Genomic DNA, 21,098 nt, shown 5'->3' with positions numbered 1-21,098 from the left:
TGGAAGAACCACCCTGCTTTGCACTTCCAGCTGTGGAGGAAATAGGAGCACGCAGGGGGCTTCAACATCTGCAGCAGCTACTTGGCCTCTGCTTGGCCTCCCTTTCCTGAGTCTTGAAAGGGAAGACAGAGCCCTGTGTGACTGGGGTGCCAGCAGGGACAGGATCAGGCTTGCTAAGTTCAGGGGCTGGTCATGGCGCGACTGGAGCAGGAAGCCTGGCTGTTTACCTGCGTCCTACCGGGAACAGCCCGCTGGCTCTCAGCACCCCTGCCCTCATTCCTGGGTGCTGCTGGTCCCCTACTGCTGGTGCTGGTGATACTGTAATCTCTAACTTGCCCTAGGACTCACCGGGACTTTCAGAGGAAGGAGACGCAGGTTCAGCCTCCTCCTCGCTGCTAGTTTCTGTTGTTTATTTCTCTGATCTTTAAAAAACAGGGCAGGGGAGGGGGACAATTTCAGCAGAAGCCATGCGGGCACCCAGTTTCAGGTATCTGTCCCTTGGGCAAGATCTGATGCTCTCTCACCTTCTCAATACTGAGACCTGAGGACTTGGAAGGGAGAGCAGGTGGTCTGGAAGCTTCCTATGCCAGTGATGTGGCTTTTTTCCCCCAAAAGTACTGCAGAGGACCTCAGCTTTGGCCAAGACACAGGTCCTAGTGCCCCAATGGAGGGGTCTGCACAGCTGCTGTCTTTGTTGTGGTTTCTAACTACAGTGGAACCTCATTCCCTTAAATTAGACCAAAGTCTTCCTTAAAGGGCCTCTGCCACACACATACCCGACCCACACTTGGGCCGGACTCTGTGGATCACCTTCGAAAGCCTGGAAAAACTGCACCCAGCCCTCCTACTAGGTAATGGACAGGGTAACTCCCCTCCCCAAGCTTAGGAAAATCATTCTGTAAAATGTGGTTAACAGGGCTTTTCTCCAGGACTTCCGTCTCATTCTGGCTACTCCCCAGTTTTTCTCCCCCCAAAAAACAAACACACACACTCAAAACAAACACACACACTCTCTCTCTCTCTCTCTCTCTCTCTCTCTCTCTCACACACACACACACACACACACACATACACTCAGAATTGTTTTCCGGGGGGTTTTCCCTCCAGATTCAATTATGGGAATCAGCTTAAGAACGAAGTTGTGAAACCCTTGCGTATTTTCCGTAGTTGTTTTTTTTTTTTTTTTTTTTTTTTCCTTCCAGTGAATCCCCACAGCACAGATTTTCCTCCAGGGCATTCTTCAGATCCTAGGCCCACCCTTACCATGCCTCCCTCTTAGGAAGATAAATTCTGTGGGCAGAGTGGAGGGCGAAGAATGCCTGCTCTTCCTCCCTCCCACCCCCCTCCCCGGGGACCAGGACTGGCCTCTGCACCCTCCCAGGGTGGCTGAACTCAGAGGACTCTTTTCTCTGAGTTCACAGTTCAGGACTCTGAACTCTGGGGCCTCTGAGAAGTAGATCTCCACCTGTGCCTGGAACAACAGTACAAGTGAAAGTTCTGAGAGGTGCCCTTCCCCTTCCCCACATCACCTGCTCCTCCCAGGCCGTGACATCCACCTCCCTGCGACGGCCCTTTCTGTCCATCCTGTAGCCTAAACCAGGGCTCCACAGCCCTTGCATATTTGTGTTGGCATCTCCTGTCATCTTCCACGTCAGTTTACTCAATACCCTCTCAAAGAGGGCCCTTAGTCACATGGGGTTTTCTGCTGTTTTTCAATGTCATGTCCCTCCCCCTTGTCCCATACCTATGCCCCAACCCAGTTAGGCTCAATGATAATTGGCACTGACCTGTTTACAATTTTAAGTATTTTAAGTATTCTGCTTACGTGAATAAAGCAAATATGCAGTGGAGGGAGAAAAAAATCTTAAATAGCAAAAAAAAAAAAAAAGCAAAAAACAAAGGATGTCCCATAATCCTTTCTTCCAGTCACATTTTCACTCTGTTATATTCCATCCCAACCCACTCTATTGCCTACTTCTCCCAGGAGACCCTGGCTGGCCCCCCAAAACCCAGCCTCCTACCGTGTTCAGACCCTTTGCTACCGGCCCAGTGTCTGAACAACCCCACACCTCACCCACCTCTGACCCAGCCAGCAATCTACAGGTCAGACCCCCATGTGCCTTGCCTCTGTCTCTTGCATCAGGCTCTGGGATCTTTCTGGTGTTGTAATCTCTGCCCCACCCCCACCCCCACAGGGTCATGTTCACCTCAAATCCTGTGTTCCTTAAAGGCCTGGTTTAACTTAGTGACTTCTTCCTTAAAGCCTTCTGAATTGCATGCCATGACCAAGAAAACCAAAAGGACCTTTTCTCCTTTTGGTCCAAAGGGAGACTGAGATTCAGTGTTTGTTGACCAAATGGTTGTCTTCCTGCAGCATCTTTCTCCCTCGAATGTCAGAGTGTTTGTGGCTGAGTCTTAGTCAAGGTGTAGTATCTGGCACACAGGCCTGAGCCTGCTTTATGAGGGGGTCAGTGAACTGTCTGCCAGGGCTGTAGTTTGGAAGGAGTTCCAAATGCTGTGGACACCTCCCTAGGGCAAGGCCAGGCTGGGGAAGGGGAGCCCATGGGAAGCCACAGTATGACAGCCCGGCAGGGGAACCCAGTAAGGTGGAGCTGGCTCAGGAAAGCTGGACCTTACCCACTTCTGGGCAGTGCTGCCTGGAGGCACAACCAGTGGGATCCCAGCACAGGGGGAACTCTCTGTCTGCACTGTAGCTGCCATGTGCTCCCCAGGCCAGCATGAGGGGCCAGGCTACCTATGGGCCTCATCTGTTGTGCTGAAGCACAGGGTCATCCAGGGCAGGCAGGTGCTGCTGAGGGGGACGGTGAGTAGGGAGCGTCTGTCCTTGGGACTTTGAACCATGTCTGGTATTTTAGTTCAAAATCCGTCTCCACAATGTGGAGTCTAGTGCCCTCAAAAATGACTCCAGGGGGGGCCTCCCTGGTGGCGCAAGGGGTTAAGCGTCAGCACTATGAAGCAATCTGCAGCTACTGCAGCACGAGTTTGATTCCTGGCCAGGGAGGTGACCCACATGGCGCAGCAGACCTCTTCTGTCTGGCCCGCTGCTCCCCTCAGCAGTGTATTTCAGTCAACCTGCCTGTTCTGTTCCCTACTCTGTCTCTGGTGAATCCTCTCACTGTCCCTCCCCCTGCCCCCGCACCTCTGGCCTACACACCAGTTCTTGTATGCATAAATAAATAAATCTTTTTAAAAAATGACTCTGGCTTCCCCCCCCACCCCCAGAGGCTCCTGGGTCTGTGCAGGGGTTCTGGCAGTTTCTGGGACACCACCTGGTACTCTAAAGGGACAATGATAAGAATAGGGCAAGTGGGCGCCTGGGGGGCTGTTTCTGAGCTCCAGCCCTGTTATCACCCAGTGTGAGCCCTGTTGCCTTGGAGCTGCCTCTCCCATCCAGCTCAGCCTCAGGGCTGGTTATCTGTCACACCACGGGCTCGTTGGTCTGGCTGTTTCCTGCCAGTCTCCCTATCTTAGACTGAAGCATCCGAAGGGGGCAAGGCAACAGACACCTCTGAGTGGGAGGAGGGTCACCCCTTCCGACAGAGCTCAGAGTGCCAAGAGTGGGCTGTCTTCATATCAGGAGCCTCAGCCGTCTTTGGGGTGCTCCTCCTACCTCATTTCCTCTGAACAGCAAGTGAATGGGGGTGTCCCATAAATGAATGGACACCAACGGAGGAGATTCTGGCATCAAACCATTCTCTGATCACATGGAAGTGGCCTTGGTCCTTTTCTCACCCTTCGGGGCATCCATGGGCTAGAATGTGGACACAGGTGGCAGATGAGCTGGGCAGACGCTCCGTCAGTACTCTCTCCCATCTGCCTCCCTGCTCTCTACCTACCTCATCTGCCACACGGTTTGTCTGTCTCTCTGGACAGGGCTGCCCACCTGTGCGTGCAGGGGGTGTCCCATCGAGGGGTAAACCGAGTTCTATGGCTATGTCCCCCCATAGAGGACAGTGGTACCCGATCACAGGACCCATAGGCATAAGGTCAGAGAGCAGATCCTGAAGCGCCATCCCTAGGTGAGACTGGACAGGCCCCTCCGCAGCAGGCTGTCTCTCTTCGAGCCAGATGATGTGTGGGCTTCTAGATGGCTGAGATTTCTTCTTTTCTGAAGAAAGGGAAGCTGCTCATTACTCAGAGGGAAAGCTTTGGGTAAGTGGGGCCTGGAGTTCTCCTTGAAGATGCTTCCTCAGGAAGCCCAGGGATGAACTGAGTCCTTGCCTTAGGCCCCCTGGCCCAAGAATAGGAAGGAGTCAGGGAAACCTGTGCTCTCTCTCCAGGTCTGCTACCTATGCCACAGCCTCCTGACACTGGCCGGGGTGGTAGTCAGCAGCCAGGACATCACTCCAAATCAGTGGGTGAGTCTCCCAAGAGACTGAACTGGGCCGGGCAGGGCTGGGGATGCCCCACCCACTGTCAGGAGCTGCAGTGTGGGAGACTGAGAAAGAAGCTGGCCTAGGAGAGCCAGGCCTCCTCCTTGTCCCACAAGGTGTTCCCAAGGGATATTGACCCGTGCCCCCAGCAGCTTCCCCTTTTCTCCCCACCCTTTCCCGCCCGACTTCAGCCACTCCAGTAGTCTCTCTCTTTCTCTGACTTCATTCTCCCTCCTCCCCCACTTTGGCTGCACCTGGCCTGTGCCACACCCCCCTCTGCAGGGGGAGCTGCAGCTGCTGTGCATGCAGTTGGACCGCCACATCAGCACCCATATCCGGGAGAGCCCCCAGGCCATGCACCGGACCAAACTCAAGGACCTGGCCGCCCAGACCTACATCCGCTGGCAGGAGCTGCTGGCCCACTGCCAGCCCCAGGTGGTGCCCCAGCCCCCAGACCCAGGAGGGGAGGGAAGTGGTCAGGCAGGCTGACCAGAGCCAGCAGTGTGTCCGCCTCCGCTGCAGCTGCTGAACCTTACTTGGGAGATGGGTCAGTGGCAATGTGGGGCGGGGGCCAGGAGGAGATGCCGCGGAAGACTTTCATCTTTCTTCTCAAGGACCAATGCCCAGTGTAGGGTTTTGGAGAGGGGAATACAGAGAAGGTGACTCCTGGGGAAACACAAAAATATACTTCTGCCCTGGAGAGGAAAGAACCAGTTTATTGTGATCAGTGCCAGGAAGGGGCACCAGAGGCAGCAGCTGTCCACCATCTGCCCACTTGTCCTGCAGGCCCGAGGCTGACCTCCTCCTCTGCTAGCAGGAAGGTTTCCAGGCTGCTGCCCTGATCCCTATGGTTTTTGTAGCCACAGTCTCCGCACCCTTCATTTTTTCAGACTTTCTAGGTAATAATATTCATAGCTGATATTTATTGAACAAAGACCCTTTTCTTCGTGAAGTCACATAATCTTCATGGTGCGGGTATTGTGAGGATCCCATTTTACAGATGAGCAAGTTAACCAGAGTCACCAACAGGTTAAATAGCTTGCCCCAAGTTAAACAGCTTGCAGGCAGCATGCAAATGTCAGAACTGGGGCACAGAGCCAGCCTGACTCCCCAGCCTGCAGACTTAAGCGCAGCCCAGCCTCTGCTCTGGCAGTCTCCCTCTTGGCCTCCACCCTCCAACAAGCAACACTGGCTGACTTGGGGACTCTTCCCTCCCCTCACCCTCAGCCAGGATGGGGATGAGCTAGATCTGGTGAGAAGTTCTCCCAGGGCTTCTCCGCAACCAAATTGCCTTTTTTCTCACTTCTCTCTGCTTGTCCTTCCCCCTATAACCTCTGACTTGAGGCTGACACATCGGCCACAGGCTGTGGCTTGGGTCTCAGATTTCACAAGTCTCTGAGAAAGCTGGAGAGCAAACCTCACCCTCAGTCCCCAGGGAACTAGATTACACTAGTCTCTGGTGGGAAACAGTGTGTTTGTCATGAAAAGGAGAAAAAGGGATTCGTGATCCCGTCCAGCCAGGGGGCAGGTCCCACCTTCCTAGTATAGCTCCCTGGATCTACATCCTGGTCTGCATCGGTGGGTAGAGGGGCCCAGGCAGGGCACTCAAGCATGTGGTCAAGTGGCCTGTTGGCCTGTGGTGACCCTGCCTGGGCCAGGAGCCCCAAAAGTCTTGTCGTTCTGCACCTGGCACGGAGGAGGCCTACAGCGGATGTTGAATGGATGCTGGAGGGTCAGGGAGCATCAGGTCGATGGGCACCATTTGAGTCCAGGCCATCACACCCCATTTTTCGTCCTTGTCACAGGCCCAGTATTTCAGCCCCTGGAAGGACATGTAATGGAGCAGGCAGGGTGGCCCAGAGCTCTGGACTCTGGCAGGAAATGAACAGGGCTCAGAGAACAAGAGAAGGTGACGAATGGAGACCAGAGGAAGACCGGTATGAAGAAGCAAGGGTCTCCCTTCACCACTACCCCAGGCCCCACCAGGCCCAGGATCCTTCCTGTCCTTCCGTGCTTAGTCCACCTCTCAGCTCTCCTTTCCCTCCCAGCCATCTCCTCTTCCCCCATCGCCTTTGTCTCTACAGCTCCGGTTTCCCGGGGCCTCCTACTCCTCCCCCACCCCCCTTCTCTCTCTGTCACTAATGTGAGGCTTCTTTGTGCACACTAAAGTCTTATTTCAGCATCAGTGGTTTAGAAGATTTCCTTCAATCCCTATCCTGAGGGCTCATGACATCTCTGCTCCAGCACTTTGCCGAGGAGTCTCACCTCTGACAGTCACGTGACTGGGTCTTGGGCCTCACCCCCCTGCAGCTGAGGGCTGTTTGTAAATCTGGAGGGTGGAGCACTTATTCCTGTGGCCCTAGAGCTGTCAGAAACCCAGGAAGCAGGGTTGGGGAACATTTCTTTGGACTCTGCCTGGGACTACTCCCCACTCCCCGCCCCGCTGGGAAGGATACATGGAGTGACATGGTAGATCAGGGCTGTAATTACTCTTAACTCAGTTTATTGTTGAGCTCTGAAATCAACTCTGCAGACTTAAGAGTGGGGGTGGTACCAAAAGACAGTACCAAATACTCCTTTTGCTTCCCCTCAGCCTTGTCCACGGTCAGTTTTATGGGCTCTGAACCCTAATGGGTGCTAGATGCCTGACCTGCCCCCTTGAGAAGTGACTGGGAGATTTTGTATCCCTGGAGATCCTGAGGTAGTCATTTTCTCTGCCCACTTTTCTAATCCCAAGAGTCCATTTCTGGTCTGTGGCCCCTCCTGACTCTTTCTGGGTTGGGATGGGATTTTGCAAGGGCCATAGGAGGCAGATAGGAAGTAGCAGCAGCAGAGGATGACCTCTGCCCTGTTGGTCTGTACCCACTGCACAGCTCAACCCCAGTGTCTGCTGATAGAGCATCACCGTGACAGGTGCTTCCGACTTTGTTTATGTGGCTTTTCCTTTTCTCTTTGGATCAGGCAGGCCAACTAGGAGAGACAAAATAGCCCCCAAATAAAGGGCTACTCTAGGCTGATTTGACAGACCCAAAGTGTATTTTGACACAGCTGCCACCTTTGCTGGTCTCGGGGATGCTTGCCAGCTGGGGGCATGTGTAATTCAGAGCACACAGCAGAGTTTGGATACCATACAAGATGTCTCCCTGCTCAAAGCCTTTGCCAGGTAAAAGGTAGAAGAAACCCTTGGCCAGGACGACTTAGATGCCCAGGCGACTTGACTGAGAGTTCCGGTTTCTGTTCCTGGCCTCATCACAGTCCCCCTTGGCCAGGGCCCCAGGGCCCCAGAGGCATCAGGTAGGCCTGAGAGGCTCCGATAAAAGAGTGGCAGCTCTCGTGAGCCAGCCTTCCTTACCCTCCCTCAGGGCTGCCTCTGCTTCTGACACTGCACATCCTGACAGTTAATCCTCAGCTATTCAGTTTGCTCTGGAAACCTGGAAATCACCTTTGAAATTTCCCTTCTTTGTTCTCACTGCCAAGGACAGAGAGGGAGTAGGGAGACCCGAGAGGCTGAACTTGGGAGTTTCCAGTTCTTGAAGCTGCCCCTGCTTGGCTCTAAGAAAGCAACTGGGCTATCCATCAGCGTAGCAGTGGGGAGCCCTTCTCCCCAGACTGGTTCTTGTATACTGTGCCTTCCTCCTCTGCTCCTCAAACACCTTCATCCCCAAGAGAGAAACAGATACCAAGGAGAGAGGAGGTGTTGGTGACGACTAGGTCCCTCCTGAGACCTAGCTGTAACCTGAGCAGAGGTGTGCACTTCGAGGTCACCCAAGGGCGTACGCTATCTCCTGGGACGTGTAATGGGCCCTTGCTGGAACTGCCTGGGAGCTTGACCAGACCTTCTAAAACTAGTCTGGGATCTCTTAGCAATTCAGCCTCCTCTAGGCCAGAATTCCACGATGGTATTGGCAACTTTGCCACTTGCCCTTTCCATATCCCTAAGCCCCTGGGAAAAGGCCGAGGGATATCCTGATGGAAGCCACTGGAAACGCAGCATCCGGGGCTGTGATGACGGATGTTTTCCTGCTTCCTTTTGGTGGCGGTGGCAGGGAGGGGCTGGGAAGGGAAAGGCTTCCCAGGTGGATGACTTTGATAACTCCCTTTTAGGAGGAAGTAGAGAGAGGAAGTCCTTTTCTGAAGTTCCCTCTCACCCTGGTCCCTACGCGCTCAGATCTCCAAAGGGCTGACCCAGGCTTTCCCATTTGCCCTTCGGGGGGTTGCCAGCCGCTCCTGGCTCCTTGGAAGTCAGCCAGGCAGCAATGACCAACAGAACCCCAGTGGCCCAGAGCCCCCTCCTTTCCCCCCTCCCCCCCATGGGCTTGGGGATAAGGATCCCAAATGGGGCACCATGGCACAGGAACAAAGTGCATAGGGGAGAGAGAGGTGAGCATCTTGGGCCCATCTCTAGGGGCTGCCAGTGGATCCTGTGAGAACCTCAGAAGGCATTCATTCAGCACATCTGTCTTTTCTTGACTTAGTGAACAGTTGAACAAATGGGGCATATGGGGCAGTCTGTTAAGGCCTGACGAATGGGTACCTTCCAGAGAATATACCAGGTGCAAGAAAAAAGAGGTAAAAAACAGAGAGAGCGAATATGCCAGATGGGCCCTAGGAGAGACTTGACAGTACATGAGCCTTTTTTTTTCCTTCAGTATTTTATTTCTTAATTTAAGACCCAGGAATCCTCCTTTTTGACTTACACTTCTATTAAGAATTATGAATCATGAGCAATCATGCAGGAAATCTCATCTCTTGTCCACCCACCCACGGAAAAGGCCAGTGCTGGAAATGAACAGAACACAGCAGGAAATGAGCGAAAGTAGAAAAGCGGATGGGGCTCTATCTTTGAGGATCCTTTGGGAGGGCAGGGCTTCAGGAGTCTGTGAGCAGGAACTCAGCAGAGGTTCGGAAGACTGCTCCTGCCAGTGAAACCAAACCACCTTTTAAAACTTTCCACTGGGGCCATCTTGCAGGTGCAGCCAGGAACTCAAGTCTCTGCCTGGTAACCCTTACACCTACAAGGTGGGGGTGGAGGTGGGGCTTGAAGGTGAGGAAAAGCAGCAGGAAATAAGGTGTTTACTGAGAATCCAAGACCTGACTTAAAATTCTGACCTTGCTGATTATCTACGTGACTTTGGGCAGGTTGCTTAATCTTTCTGATACTCAGTTTATCTCTGAAATGGAAGAAACAATACATACTTTTTTAGAGTATGGTCATGAAGGTGGAAGAAGAGTATGTGAAGGCAGGCTGCAAAGACTAAAGCCCAGAACAAATGTGAGGGAATTGGCATATCAGTTTAGCTTCACTTAAATAGACACAGGGTCTCATCGAGGACGGGGGTCACACACATCTTCCTCCCTGTTGGCTGGAACAGAAGCCTTCCCTGTCACCCCATGCTGATTGTTAACTGGCTTGCCCCCTATCTCCAACATCTCCAAGGCCACAGCTTTTTTTCGGGTGGAAAGGAGCTGGGAAATGTGGCATTGGCCACTGCGGGAGAAGGGGCCTTTATGTGTCCCAGCAAAGACCCAATTGTTACTGAATCCAAACCGGGCTGCTTTTCCCAATTATCTCCACTACTCTTCTGGTCTCCACTTTGCAGATGCCAAGTTTTAACCAGAACAAAGCTCCTGTCCGGACTGATTTATAATCCAGATCTGCTGACAGGGCCCTAAAGTGTTCCTCCCCTCCAGGGTTGTGTGGGTCTTAAAGTCACCACTGAAGCCTCAGGGCCTCAAGTCTCTTCACCTCTGTCCATGACCAAGAGGCGGCATCTGTCGCAGGTGCCCCCGGGGGTGGCCCTGCTTGGGTCCTCTGTCCACCTGCCCAGCCCCGGGACCCAGCTGGCAAAGAGGATACCCCAGCACCGCCCAGGAGGCCAGAGCTACAAGTTATTTCTAAGACCGGCTGTGGGCGGAGGCTGGCTTTTCTGAAGGCGGCGGAGGTTCTGCAGCGGCTCCCCTCAGCCCCTTTCATCTGAACATCATTGCTCCTGTCACTCGTTATTCAGCCTTCCAGTGGCCCAGGAGGAGTCATTTCCTGGGGACAGGCTCTGTGCAGCCCGAGTGGAGAGCTGTCTTCACCGGGAGCTGGGCGAGGATCACAGAAAGGGTCTCATGTCTGGAGAGTGAGAACCAAGGGGCAGACTGTCTCCAAAGACTTGGGCGTCTTCCTGGCCCATTTCAGTCTGAGAGCAGGGGTCAGTGGTCGAGCATCTGGGCCAAGAACCGAAATAGAATCTGGGGCCAAAAGACGGACCATTCAGGACCGCCCCAAAGAAAAGCCCGGGTTTCCCTGCGCCCCTCCCTCGGATACTCGCCGGGTAACTCCAGCGCGGGGAGCCCCACCGCCCAGTTCCCGAGACCGGTCGCCCAGCCCGCGGTAGCCTGCGGGGGACACTTAGGAGAGAGCGGGTGAGTCCGACTCCCCCAAGGCAGAGCCGGAGTCCCTCCCCCGTCCCACAGCCCGGCGCGGTGGCGCAGGACGCGACTCCCGGGCGCGGGGCGGGCGCGGGGCGGGCGCGCCAGGGGAGGGGCGGGGGTCCGCGCCCTCGGGCTGGCCGGCGGGTCGCGGCGGGTCGCAGCCCCCTCCTGGGCGGGCCTTCGCGTCCCGCCCCCGGCCTCGGCTCGACCCCCCCGCCTGACGTCAGGGGAGGAGGGGACGGGAGCGCGGCGGCTGCAGCGCTGAGAGCGAGTCGGCGCCCGCCGCTGTGGCGCGGGGAGCCGGAGCCCGGGGGCCGAGCCGAGCTGGGACCGGGGGGCGGCGGCGGAGGGGCCGCGGAGGAGCGCGGGCGGGCGGGCGCGCGCAGGCGGGCGAAAGCGCGCGAGCAGGGGCGCCCCGCGGCCAGAGCCGAGCGCGAGGGCGGCGCCCGGGGATTCTAGCCGCCGAGAGGAGGTGAGTGAGGCCGGGGTGTCGCGGGGCCGCCTCTGCGGGACTCCGGGGCCGCCGCTTTGTCCCCCGACTCGTGCAGGGGCCGCCACACGAGCGAGGGACAGGGTCTGGGGGCGCAGGGAGGGGCGCGGCGGGGACAGCTGTGCGCCGGAGATCGTGCGCGCCCCGCGGGCTGCCTCGTGGGGGCTGGCGAGCGAGGCGCGCAGTGTCTGCAGCCCTCGGGTCTGAGGGAGGCGCGGGTCGGTGTGGGGGTGCGGAGCTAAGGAGCGCGGGGGTCCCTCGTGCTGTCCGGTCCGCGGCCGGAATCTTCACCGGGCCCCCTGGCTGTCCCGGGCTCCCCCACCTCCGACGGAAAGTTTGGGGCGGGCTTGGACTGAGGCCGATGTTGTGGGATCGGATTTCCCCGCCGCGGCCCCCCGCCCGCCCATTCCGCTGTGGAGGCGGGTTGCCCTGGAAAGCCAGGCTGGGGATCCGAGGCGGGCCGCCCCGACCCGGGCCAGAGCGCGCGTCCTGCAGCGGTGGAGCGTCGTTCGCTGCCGGCCGCTCGGGGTGGTCAAGGTGGGGGGAAGCACCCCTCCCCCCCATTCCTCACCCCCGGGGCTGCCCCTGTCTCCGCTGTCCGGAGAGGAGCTGGCGAGGGTGGGGGACACCCCTGTGTGGGCAGATCGTCGGCGCACCGCGGTGTCCCGCCCGGGCCGGGAGCGAGGGGCAGAGGGGGCGCTGGGGGTGTGTGTTGGGGCACGGGTGGGTGGGTGAACTTAACCCAGCCCCAGCCCTTCCCGCGCCTGAGCGCGCGGGGCCGACAGGGGGCGTCGGCAGCCGGGGCTCCGCCACGCTCCCAGCACCGCCGCTTTGTTTGCATTCAAATCCCCGGAGCTGGGGGAGGGGAGAGCTCGGGGTGGGGGACCAAGGACTGCGTCCTGACAGGGACCCTTTGTTTTGGGGTGAGCGGGTCCCCAGCTTCTGTGTCTCTGTGCCCAGTCTCAGAGGGCTGGAGCCGTGAAAATCGACCCAGAGGGCCTACCCAGACCAGGGCTTCTCGGGGCGCAATCCCTGAGTGGGGAACGTCCGTCAGACCCCTGGGGATCACGGTGGGCGCCGGCCCAGCTCCGAGCGCCCGCGACGGACCTAGAGGAACCCCTGTCGAGCTCCCCTTCTGGCCCTCACTTCCCCCGCCCCCGCCTGAGAGCGCCGCGGGGATATCCCTGATTAGACTCGAGCTGGCTCTGTGGCCCCGCCGCCCCTCAGCCCCAGGGCTGCTGTCTCCTAGGAGGCCGAGCGAGGAACAGGATGAGGCCCTGGTCATTTCCACGCCCATCCCACCCACTTCCTGCCTTCCTTCTTGGGCAACAAAGGGGCCTCGGGAAGCTGAGCCCCTTCGGCTCCCGGCCCCACTTTCAGCCTTGCTGATGTGGAACGGAGGTTTTGGGTTTTGCCGGGCTATTGTCTGCGCTGGGGGAGGGGAGAGGCTGGGCCCTGGACCCCCGCGGCCTGCTGCACCAAGTCCCCCTGGGGGGGTTCCCCACCGCCCACTTTACCAGGTACCCCTAGCCCCCTGAAGGGGTGTGCAGACCATAATTAGGTCTTGGGACTTGCTGGAACCCCAGTGAGGGCAGGTCCTACTATCAGGTTACTTTAAAGAAAGCCTCGAATCTTTCAAGCTTGAGTGTGGGGGAGGGGGGTCCCCGTTTTCTTAACTTCCTGTTGCGGAAAGGGAGTGGAGGAGGTCTGGAGTCAAGGAAGGTTTTTTGTAGTGTCTGCTCCTACTGCTGACGCAGCTCCTCCCTTCCCCTCAGGGAGACCCCATAGGGAGACCCCATGGTCCTTTGGAGCCTGAGGGGTGAAACCATGGGTGAGCGGGGGAACTAGGTCTCTACTCCAAGGACAGGGGCAAGGGTGGGGGGGATACCAGGTGGCTCCTGGGGAGGCCTGATCAGGTCTTCTGTCAGTCCCTCCTGCCAAGGGTTTGTGTCGGCTGACCCCCTTCCTGTCTGTTTTCTGTGACTGTGACTGACCCTTTGTTTTACTCCAGCAGGACAGCTGGCCTGGAGCTCAGAGCCTTGGCGAGTGCCATGGCCCCACACTGGGCTGTCTGGCTGCTGGCAGTGGGGCTGTGGGGCCTGAGCATTGGGGCTGAGGTGTGGTGGAACCTGGTGCCCCGGAAGACGGTATCTTCTGGGGGTGAGTGCCTGAAGCTGGGAGGAGAGACTGCTAAAGAAATTGCCCCTTAGAATGAGTTCCAGCTTTATTCTGCTATCTGGCTGAAGGCCCACCCATGTGTTTGACATAGCTTTCTAAGAAACATGAGTGGTCCCAGGGACCCAGAACTGGTGGTCAGGGCCTCGGATGTATTTCCTTTTGATGCTTAGAACCTGGCTGCCCGTCGTGCAAAGAAGTGAATTCATTTTGTGAAATCAGTTTGCATCGCTCGCCCCATGCCTCATTCCTGGAATTTCAGTAGTACTGAGAGCCCAAAGAGAAAAGCCTGAGTAAGGATAGGCAAAGCAAAGGATGGCCCCCCTTCCCCAAGTCTTTCTAGTTCTCTTCCCTTAGGATCCTTTCCCTTAGCCCCAGATACCCTTATGCTGCCCCAACACTCATGCCCTCTGGTGGCCCTGGATGGGTGTGTGTTATGTGCACGTGCTCACGTAGGGGATGGCAGACCTTACAGCCCTTCTCGTGCATGCCACATCTGTGTGTAGAGGTGATGTCAGGTGTTTGTATCATCCCTGTGCTCTGGGGACCTGGGATGAGCTCACCTCCCACAGGCTTCACTCAGGTGCTAATGAAGCCCTCCCTTGCTGATGTGTGTCTGGGCCCTCAGTTGGCTCCAAAGACTAAGGTTGGTTTAGGAAGACCCTGAGGACAGCTATTTTGGGGCCTGATATAGAAATCCTGTGACCATGTGAATGTTGACGTGTCTGCCTGGCTGATGGCAATAAGACTTGCCAGCCCGAAGGCTTCAGTTCCCTATCTGGCCCCCAGGCTCTGGTTTCCCCCTTCCCTGGTCTGGCTTCCCTCTCCCACTTTCCTTCATCTCTTGCCATTCCTGCTCTGCCCGGTGGCCAGCTGTGCTTGCATCTCTGGCAACCTGGATTTGAGTCCTGATGGAGTGAAGGGTTTCCTAAGTAAGGAGCACTCACAAATTCTGCGTGTCCTGCCCTACTGGACCTGGGCCTGGGGCCTGGCTGGACCCTGGTGTGGGCAGTGGGCAGCAGAGCAAAGAAGGAAGCAGCAGTTGAGGAAGCTGGGAGAGGGGTTGTGTCCATCTCTGCAGCCAGAGGTGCTGTTGACCCTGAGAGTGAGAGCCATCAGTTTGATGGCTTCCTCTGGCCGGAAGCTGTGGCTGAGATATCCTTCCTTCCTCCTCACCAGCCCAGATTTGCCTCCCATGCTTAAAAAGGCCAAGGAGGCCCTGTTCAGAGCCAAAAGGCCATTGAGAAAGTTCTCTTTATTGCTAGTTAGGGATCTTGGCTAACATCTGCTAGTGGAGTGCTGGCTTTAATATGGGGAACAGTAGTGATTAGTCCTAAAGACATTGTGTAGAGGGAGGCTGATCTGAGGGGGTGCCAGAGCCCCTCTAACTCCTGCCTTGTTCCTGCAGAGCTGGCCACAGTGGTGCGGCGGTTCTCCCAAACGGGCATCCAGGATTTCCTGACACTGACCCTGACCGAGCAGACTGGCCTCCTGTATGTGGGGGCCCGGGAGGCCCTGCTTGCTTTCAGCGTAGAGGCTATGGAGCTGCAAGGAGCGGTGAGAGGTGGGGGAGCGGGAGGCACACAAGTGGGGTGCAAGGAGGTCAGGCTATCCTTAACCAGCTACCCCCACATTATTCTGCTCCCCTCTGTACATCTTGCTCTGTCTCTAGGGGTGCGCTCAGCGTCAGCGGAGTAAATGAATTACTTTCCCCTCCTGTGCCACACTTACTGGGTTCTGCTGCCTTGGGGCAGCTTGGGGCATCTGTCCTCTATTGAATTAAGCCCCCAGAGAATGGGGACTGTGCATTCTCACGAGGTGTTCCCATGTTAACACCACAGGCCATACTTGTGGCACGTGCTCACTGTGTACCTGTGACATTGCTGATGTGCCCCCTCCCTGTCCCCAGATCTCGTGGGAAGCGCCAGCTGAGAAGAAGGCCGAGTGTATCCAGAAGGGAAAGAGTAACCAGGTGGGTCTCAGGGCATGCCACGTGTGCTGGTCTGGGTCCTGCTCTTGGTCCTTGAGTCTCTGCATCGGATTCCCCCTACTTTAACTAAATGCCTTTCCCCCCAGACCGAGTGTTTCAACTTCATCCGCTTCCTGCAGCCATACAACACATCCCACCTGTACGTGTGTGGGACCTACGCCTTCCAGCCCAAGTGCACCTACATCGTGAGTGCTGCCCCCTCCCCTGAGCCCTTCCTCACCCTTCTCTGGACCCCTGCCCCGCATCTCATTCTCATGTCTGTTCTCTGCTCTAGGATATGCTCACTTTGGAGCATGGAGAGTTTGAGGATGGAAAGGGGAAGTGTCCCTATGACCCAGCTAAGGGCCACACTGGCCTCCTTGTGGGTGAGTGAGTGGCTATGCCTGCTGCAGGGTGGGGGAGTCCCTAGGATTTGTCCCCACTCTGGGGCTGCATGGCCTCGGTATAGCTTCCCCTCACTGCTGGCCTGTTTCCCATAGATGGCGAGTTGTACTCAGCCACGCTCAACAACTTCCTGGGCACGGAACCTGTCATCCTGCGTAACATGGGGCCCCACCACCCCATGAAGACAGAGTACCTGGCCTTCTGGCTCAATGGTGAGGCCCCAGGAGCTGGCATGGTGCCTGGAAAGCCCTGTGTGGGAGGCACTGTGAGAGCTGCAGGACCCACCACTGACCCACCTCCTCCTTTTCTGTAGAACCTCACTTTGTAGGCTCTGCCTACGTTCCGGAGAGCTTGGGGAGCTTCACCGGGGACGATGACAAAGTCTACTTCTTCTTCAGCGAGCGCGCGGTGGAGTATGACTGCTACGCAGAGCAGGTGGTGGCTCGCGTAGCCCGCGTCTGCAAGGTACAGAGTCCCTCACAGTGAGCCCTGGGAGCCCGGAGCTGGCCTGACCGGCTGACCGGCAGTATCCCCTTGCCATCTGCCAGGGAGACGTGGGGGGTGCGCGGACCCTGCAGAGGAAGTGGACCACGTTCCTGAAGGCACGGCTGGTGTGCTCAGCCCCCGACTGGCAGCTCTACTTCAACCAGCTGCAGGCGCTGCACACCCTACAGGACACCTCCTGGCACAACACCACCTTCTTTGGGGTTTTTCGGGCACGATGGTGAGTTGACTGGGAATCCATGAATGGGGAGCGGGTGAGGCATGGCTTATGTGTGCGAGGACCCAGGCAGGACTCTAGGGGATGCCCAGACAGCCAGTTGTCCAGAAGCCAACTTAAGATTCTAGCCACCTGCCCCTTTTCAGAACTCCTGTAGGAGGTGGGCAGTGTCCTTCCCCAGTGGCACTTCTAAGCTGCCAGCTTGTCGCATGTGCCCATGACTGCTGTGTGCTAGATCCTGCCTTCTTACTGCCCTGACCAGGGGTAGAGTGAGCAATAGACCTGACCCTTGCAGTCCCTCCCTTACTGTGACAGGGGCGATGTGGACCTGTCAGCAGTCTGTGAATACCAGCTGGAAGAGATCCAGAGGGTGTTCGAGGGTCCCTATAAGGAGTACCGTGAACAAGCCCAAAAGTGGGGCCGATATACCGACCCAGTACCCAGTCCACGGCCCGGCTCGGTGAGTCCTCTGGGAGATGCATTCCTGCCCTCGGCTCCAGTGACAGTGCCACCAGGCTGACAGCTCCCCTCCAACCCTTTGCAGTGCATCAACAACTGGCACCGCCATCATGGCTATACTAGTTCGCTGGAGCTGCCCGACAACACCCTCAACTTCATCAAGAAGCACCCACTGATGGAGGAGCAGGTGGGGCCTCGGTGGGGCCGGCCTCTGTTGGTGAAGAAGGACACCAACTTCACCCACCTGGTGGCTGACCGGGTGACGGGGCTTGATGGCGCCACCTATACAGTGCTGTTCATTGGCACAGGTAGGCACATGGGTGTTACTGGGAGGCTGCTGGAAGCTGGGCGCAGGCCTGCCTGCCTAGGGCAGAGAAATCTGGAGATGCCCCAGGGCCCTCATGCTCTCAAATTTAAACCCTTCTTTCCCTAACCCCCCCAGGAGATGGCTGGCTGCTCAAGGCCGTGAGTCTGGGGCCCTGGGTCCACCTGATTGAGGAGCTGCAGGTGTTTGAGCAGGAGCCTGTGGAAAGCCTGGTCCTGTCCCGGAGCAAGGTAGTACTGAGGCCCCACCTGCCACTGTCCCGTCCAAGTCCGGGTCCTCTTTCCTGTACTCGGCCAGTTCAGAGTGAGAGGGCGCTTAGAGCACCCCGCTTGACTTGGGGCAATTCCAGGAAATCCGCGCGAACGGGATCTGCGCTCCGCAGTAGTTATATTTAGCCAGCTCCCTGTGGGGCTGCCTTCCCAGAATCCGGCCTTGGCAGCTCATCTGCGTAGTCCTCAGACCCCTGGAGGTCGCGCCGTGCTCTCCTGCTGGGGCCTCGTCTGAGGGTGCGGCTGGTGGCAGCCCCTGGAACTCCATTTGTTATGTCGGTTTCCCCGCCAGCCCCTTGCCCTCCAGCCCCTTGCCTGCGCCGACCCTCCACCTCCCTCACCCTTTTCTTGAAGTGCTGCTTGTATCTCCCCTCGTGGCAGTGTGTGGCCACCCTGAGTTTTCACGTGCCCACCTTTACCAACTACTGTGGCTCAAATTATTCACCAGGACAGAGACTCATGGCAGAAAGGGAGTCTGGTTGAGAGAACAATACGGGGATGGGCAATCGCCATTCCATGGAGGAAAACACCTTATGCTTTGCTGGCGCTATTGTGAGGCTGGCCTTGAGGACAACATGTTTCCTGCCCTCTTTGTACTGTAGGGGAGTTGTGTGTGCGTGTGAGAGAGAGGGGGAGGGAGAGATAATGGTTCTCGGCCTAACAACTCAGCTTTCTTTCTTTTTTTTTTTTTTCAAATTTTTTTTTTTTTTAATAGAGGCATGCTTTATTTATTTGTTTGCTGGTTTGTTTGTCTGTTTTGTTCATACATGCACTGGGCACAGTCAGAAGCGCGGGAGGGTGAGAGAATTCACCAGAGCCAGAGCAGGGAGCAGAGCAGGCAGAAGGACCGAAGTACACTGCTGAGGGGAGCAGCGGGCGGCAGGAGAGGTCTGCGCGCCATGTGGGACCCTCCTCCAGTGGCCGGGGAGCAGCCGGGGATCGAACCGGCACCGCAGAGGCCGCGGGTAGCCTCGCAACCCAGCGCTCAACCGCTGCGCCACCAGGGAGGCCCTCAGCTTTCTTTCTAATAAGGTCATGTCTGTAAGATGCTTAGGATTGCCTCTAGCTGACAGAAGCCCTCCGTGCATTCTTTGGTCCAAAGATCTTCCTCTGCGGGACTTGAGCGCTGCCTGGCTGCCTGTCCTCTGGCGCAGCCCCACTCACCTGCCTCTCGGGCCGCTTGTCTTGCAGAAGCTGCTCTTTGCCGGCTCCCGCTCTCAGCTGGTGCAGCTGCCCCTGTCTGACTGCATGAAGTACCGCTCCTGTGCAGACTGTGTCCTTTCTCGGGACCCTTACTGTGCCTGGAGTGTCAACACCAGCCGCTGTGTGGCTGTGGGTGGCCACCCTGGGTGAGTGGGGCTCTCTGCCTGTGTGGGGCCTCAGGAGGGAAGGACAGAATGGTTGGAATTGGGGTGCTGATGGGTCCTGCTTCCCCCATCAGCTCTCCACTGATCCAGCATGTGGCGGTCTCAGACTCCTCAGGCATTTGTAACCTCCGTGGCAATAAGAAAGGTGAGCTGTCTTATGTTGTTGCCCCCACCCCCTCCAGGGGGATGGACCCTAGAGGGTCTGCACCTCCCTCTGCCCTGGGTTTCTCTGAACTAACTCTCTCCTCCCTGTCCTCTTCCGCTGCAGTCAGGCTCACGCCCAAAAACATCACAGTGGTGGCGGGCACAGATCTGGTGCTGCCCTGCCGCCTTTCTTCCAACCTGGCCCACGCCCGTTGGACTTTTGGGGGCCGAGACCTGCCTGCAGAACAACCTGGCTCTTTCCTCTACGATGCCCGACTGCAGGCCCTGGTCGTGATGGCTGCCCAGCCCCGCCATGCTGGGGCCTACCACTGCTTTTCCGAGGAGCAGGGGGCACGGCTGGCTGCCGAAGGCTACCTGGTGGCTGTGGTGGCTGGCCCATCGGTGACCCTGGAGGCCCGGGCCCCTCTGGAAAACTTGGGGCTGGTGTGGCTGGCGGTGGTGGCCCTGGGAGCCGTGTGTTTGGTATTGCTGCTTCTGGTTTTGTCGCTGCGCCGGCGGCTGCGGGAGGAGCTGGAAAAAGGTGCCAAGGCGGCCGAGAGGACCCTGGTATACCCCCTGGAGCTGCCCAAGGAACCCACCAGCCCCCCCTTCCGGCCTGGCCCTGAGACAGATGAGAAACTCTGGGATCCTGTTGGCTACTACTACTCAGACGGCTCCCTCAAGATTGTGCCTGGACACGCCCGGTGCCAGCCCGGAGGTGGGCCCCCTTCTTCACCTCCTGGCATCCCTGGTCAGCCCCTGCCTTCTCCAACTCGACTTCACCTGGGGGGTGGGAGGAACTCAAACGCCAACGGTTATGTGCGCTTACAACTAGGAGGGGAGGACCGGGCAGGGCTGGGGCACCCCCTGCCCGAGCTCGCTGACGAACTGAGGCGCAAACTGCAGCAGCGCCAGCCACTGCCGGACTCCAACCCCGAGGAGTCGTCAGTATGAGGGGACGCCCCCGCGGCAGCAGCGTGGGATATACAGCCCCTACTTTTGCACAGGCACCAGCTACCTCAGGGACATGGCGCGGGCACCTGCTCTGCCTGGGACACGCCCTGCCCAGCACCCGTCCGGCCATGAGGACCTGCTCTGTTCAGCACGGGCACTGCCACTCGGTGTGGCTCACCAGGGCTCCAGCCTCACAGAAGGCCTCTTCCTCCTCTCTGTGAGGGGCTGTGAATCATGGACACATGGGACCCCAGCAGCCAAAACGTAACAAGGCAGAAATTAGAGGGAGGGTGTGTGTGTGTGTGTGTGTATGTGTGTGTGTTTGTGTTTGCGTGTCTGCACACGTGCGTGCTAGTGAGAGAGAGACATACTCTTTCTGTTTCTGTCACGTCTTCCCTTGGCCTAGGGTCTTCCTGGTGAGCCATTGGAGCTATGAAGGGGAAGGGGTTGCATCACTTTGCCTCTCCTGCCCCCATCTGTCCCTGGAGGGCAGTGATGTACATATGGGGGTGGGCTGGGCAGTGTGTGTGCCCCTCTGGAGGAGTGCAAGGCCCTGGGGTGGGCCTAATCCTGCTCCTAGGGCTGTGAATGTTTTCAGGGTGGGGGGAGGGAGATGGAGTCTCCTGCGTGTTTTGGGGGAAGGGTGGGAGGGGCTTCCCACTTGGCCTTGGGGTTCAGTGGTGTTTTATACTTGTCCTCCTTTACAGGGCTGGGAAAGGTTGTGTGGGGGGAAGGGGAGGGGAAAGGACAGGGTGGGCATGCTGTGGTTAGAGGCATAGCCTCTCCCAGCCCTAGGAGGAGGGCTCCTAACAGTGTAACTTATTGTGTCCCCGCGTATTTATTTGTTGTAAATATTTGATTATTTTTATATTGTCAAATAAAATGAAGAAAATGAAACTCTGATGGGGGTAAGACATTGAACTAAAATCTCTGGGTGCCAAGAGGAAAGGCCTCCCTGTGGGTTGAGTGAGACGGGACTGCTTTCCCCCAACCTCCCAGGCAGCTG

General features: G+C 57.3%; 2 protein-coding genes across 6 annotated transcripts in view; both read left to right on the top strand.

Annotated features, from left to right (window-relative positions):
- The window catches only part of FAM178B (family with sequence similarity 178 member B), a 98,421-nt gene extending 91,673 nt beyond the window's left edge, over positions 1 to 6,748 (top strand). For both annotated transcript variants that reach the window (XM_037527894.2, XM_037527893.1), the window contains exons 15-17: positions 4,302 to 4,379; positions 4,677 to 4,829; positions 6,200 to 6,748. In XM_037527894.2, coding sequence (XP_037383791.2) covers positions 4,302 to 4,379; positions 4,677 to 4,829; positions 6,200 to 6,232 — 264 coding nt within the window. In that variant the 3' untranslated portion in view covers positions 6,233 to 6,748. The remainder of the gene's footprint in view (positions 1 to 4,301; positions 4,380 to 4,676; positions 4,830 to 6,199) is intronic.
- A 3,965-nt stretch (positions 6,749 to 10,713) lies between these two features.
- On the top strand, positions 10,714 to 20,990 carry SEMA4C (semaphorin 4C). 4 transcript variants are annotated; one of them, XM_054701882.1, is made up of 15 exons: positions 10,714 to 10,805; positions 13,319 to 13,464; positions 14,888 to 15,036; positions 15,389 to 15,451; positions 15,556 to 15,654; positions 15,744 to 15,834; positions 15,949 to 16,065; positions 16,167 to 16,318; positions 16,402 to 16,577; positions 16,890 to 17,034; positions 17,119 to 17,341; positions 17,476 to 17,588; positions 18,819 to 18,976; positions 19,069 to 19,139; positions 19,263 to 20,990. In XM_054701882.1, the coding sequence occupies exons 2-15, from the start codon at positions 13,356 to 13,358 to the stop codon at positions 20,090 to 20,092; spliced, it is 2,496 nt and encodes an 831-aa protein (XP_054557857.1). In that variant the 5' UTR covers positions 10,714 to 10,805; positions 13,319 to 13,355; the 3' UTR covers positions 20,093 to 20,990. The 4 variants fall into 4 exon arrangements, with proteins under 4 accessions (XP_054557857.1, XP_037383787.1, XP_037383788.1 ...); XM_037527890.1 differs by lacking the exon at positions 10,714 to 10,805 and adding an exon at positions 11,224 to 11,286; XM_037527891.1 differs by lacking the exon at positions 10,714 to 10,805 and adding an exon at positions 11,224 to 11,286 and having other exon boundaries at positions 13,316 to 13,464.
- The last annotated feature ends 108 nt before the right edge of the window (positions 20,991 to 21,098 follow it).

Source organism: Talpa occidentalis, unplaced genomic scaffold (genome assembly GCF_014898055.3).
Source record: "Talpa occidentalis isolate TD23 unplaced genomic scaffold, MPIMG_talOcc4v2.1 talOcc4.5, whole genome shotgun sequence".
In the NCBI taxonomy this organism is placed as follows: Eukaryota; Metazoa; Chordata; class Mammalia; order Eulipotyphla; family Talpidae; genus Talpa; species Talpa occidentalis.
This window is presented reverse-complemented; position numbering and strand designations above follow the sequence as displayed.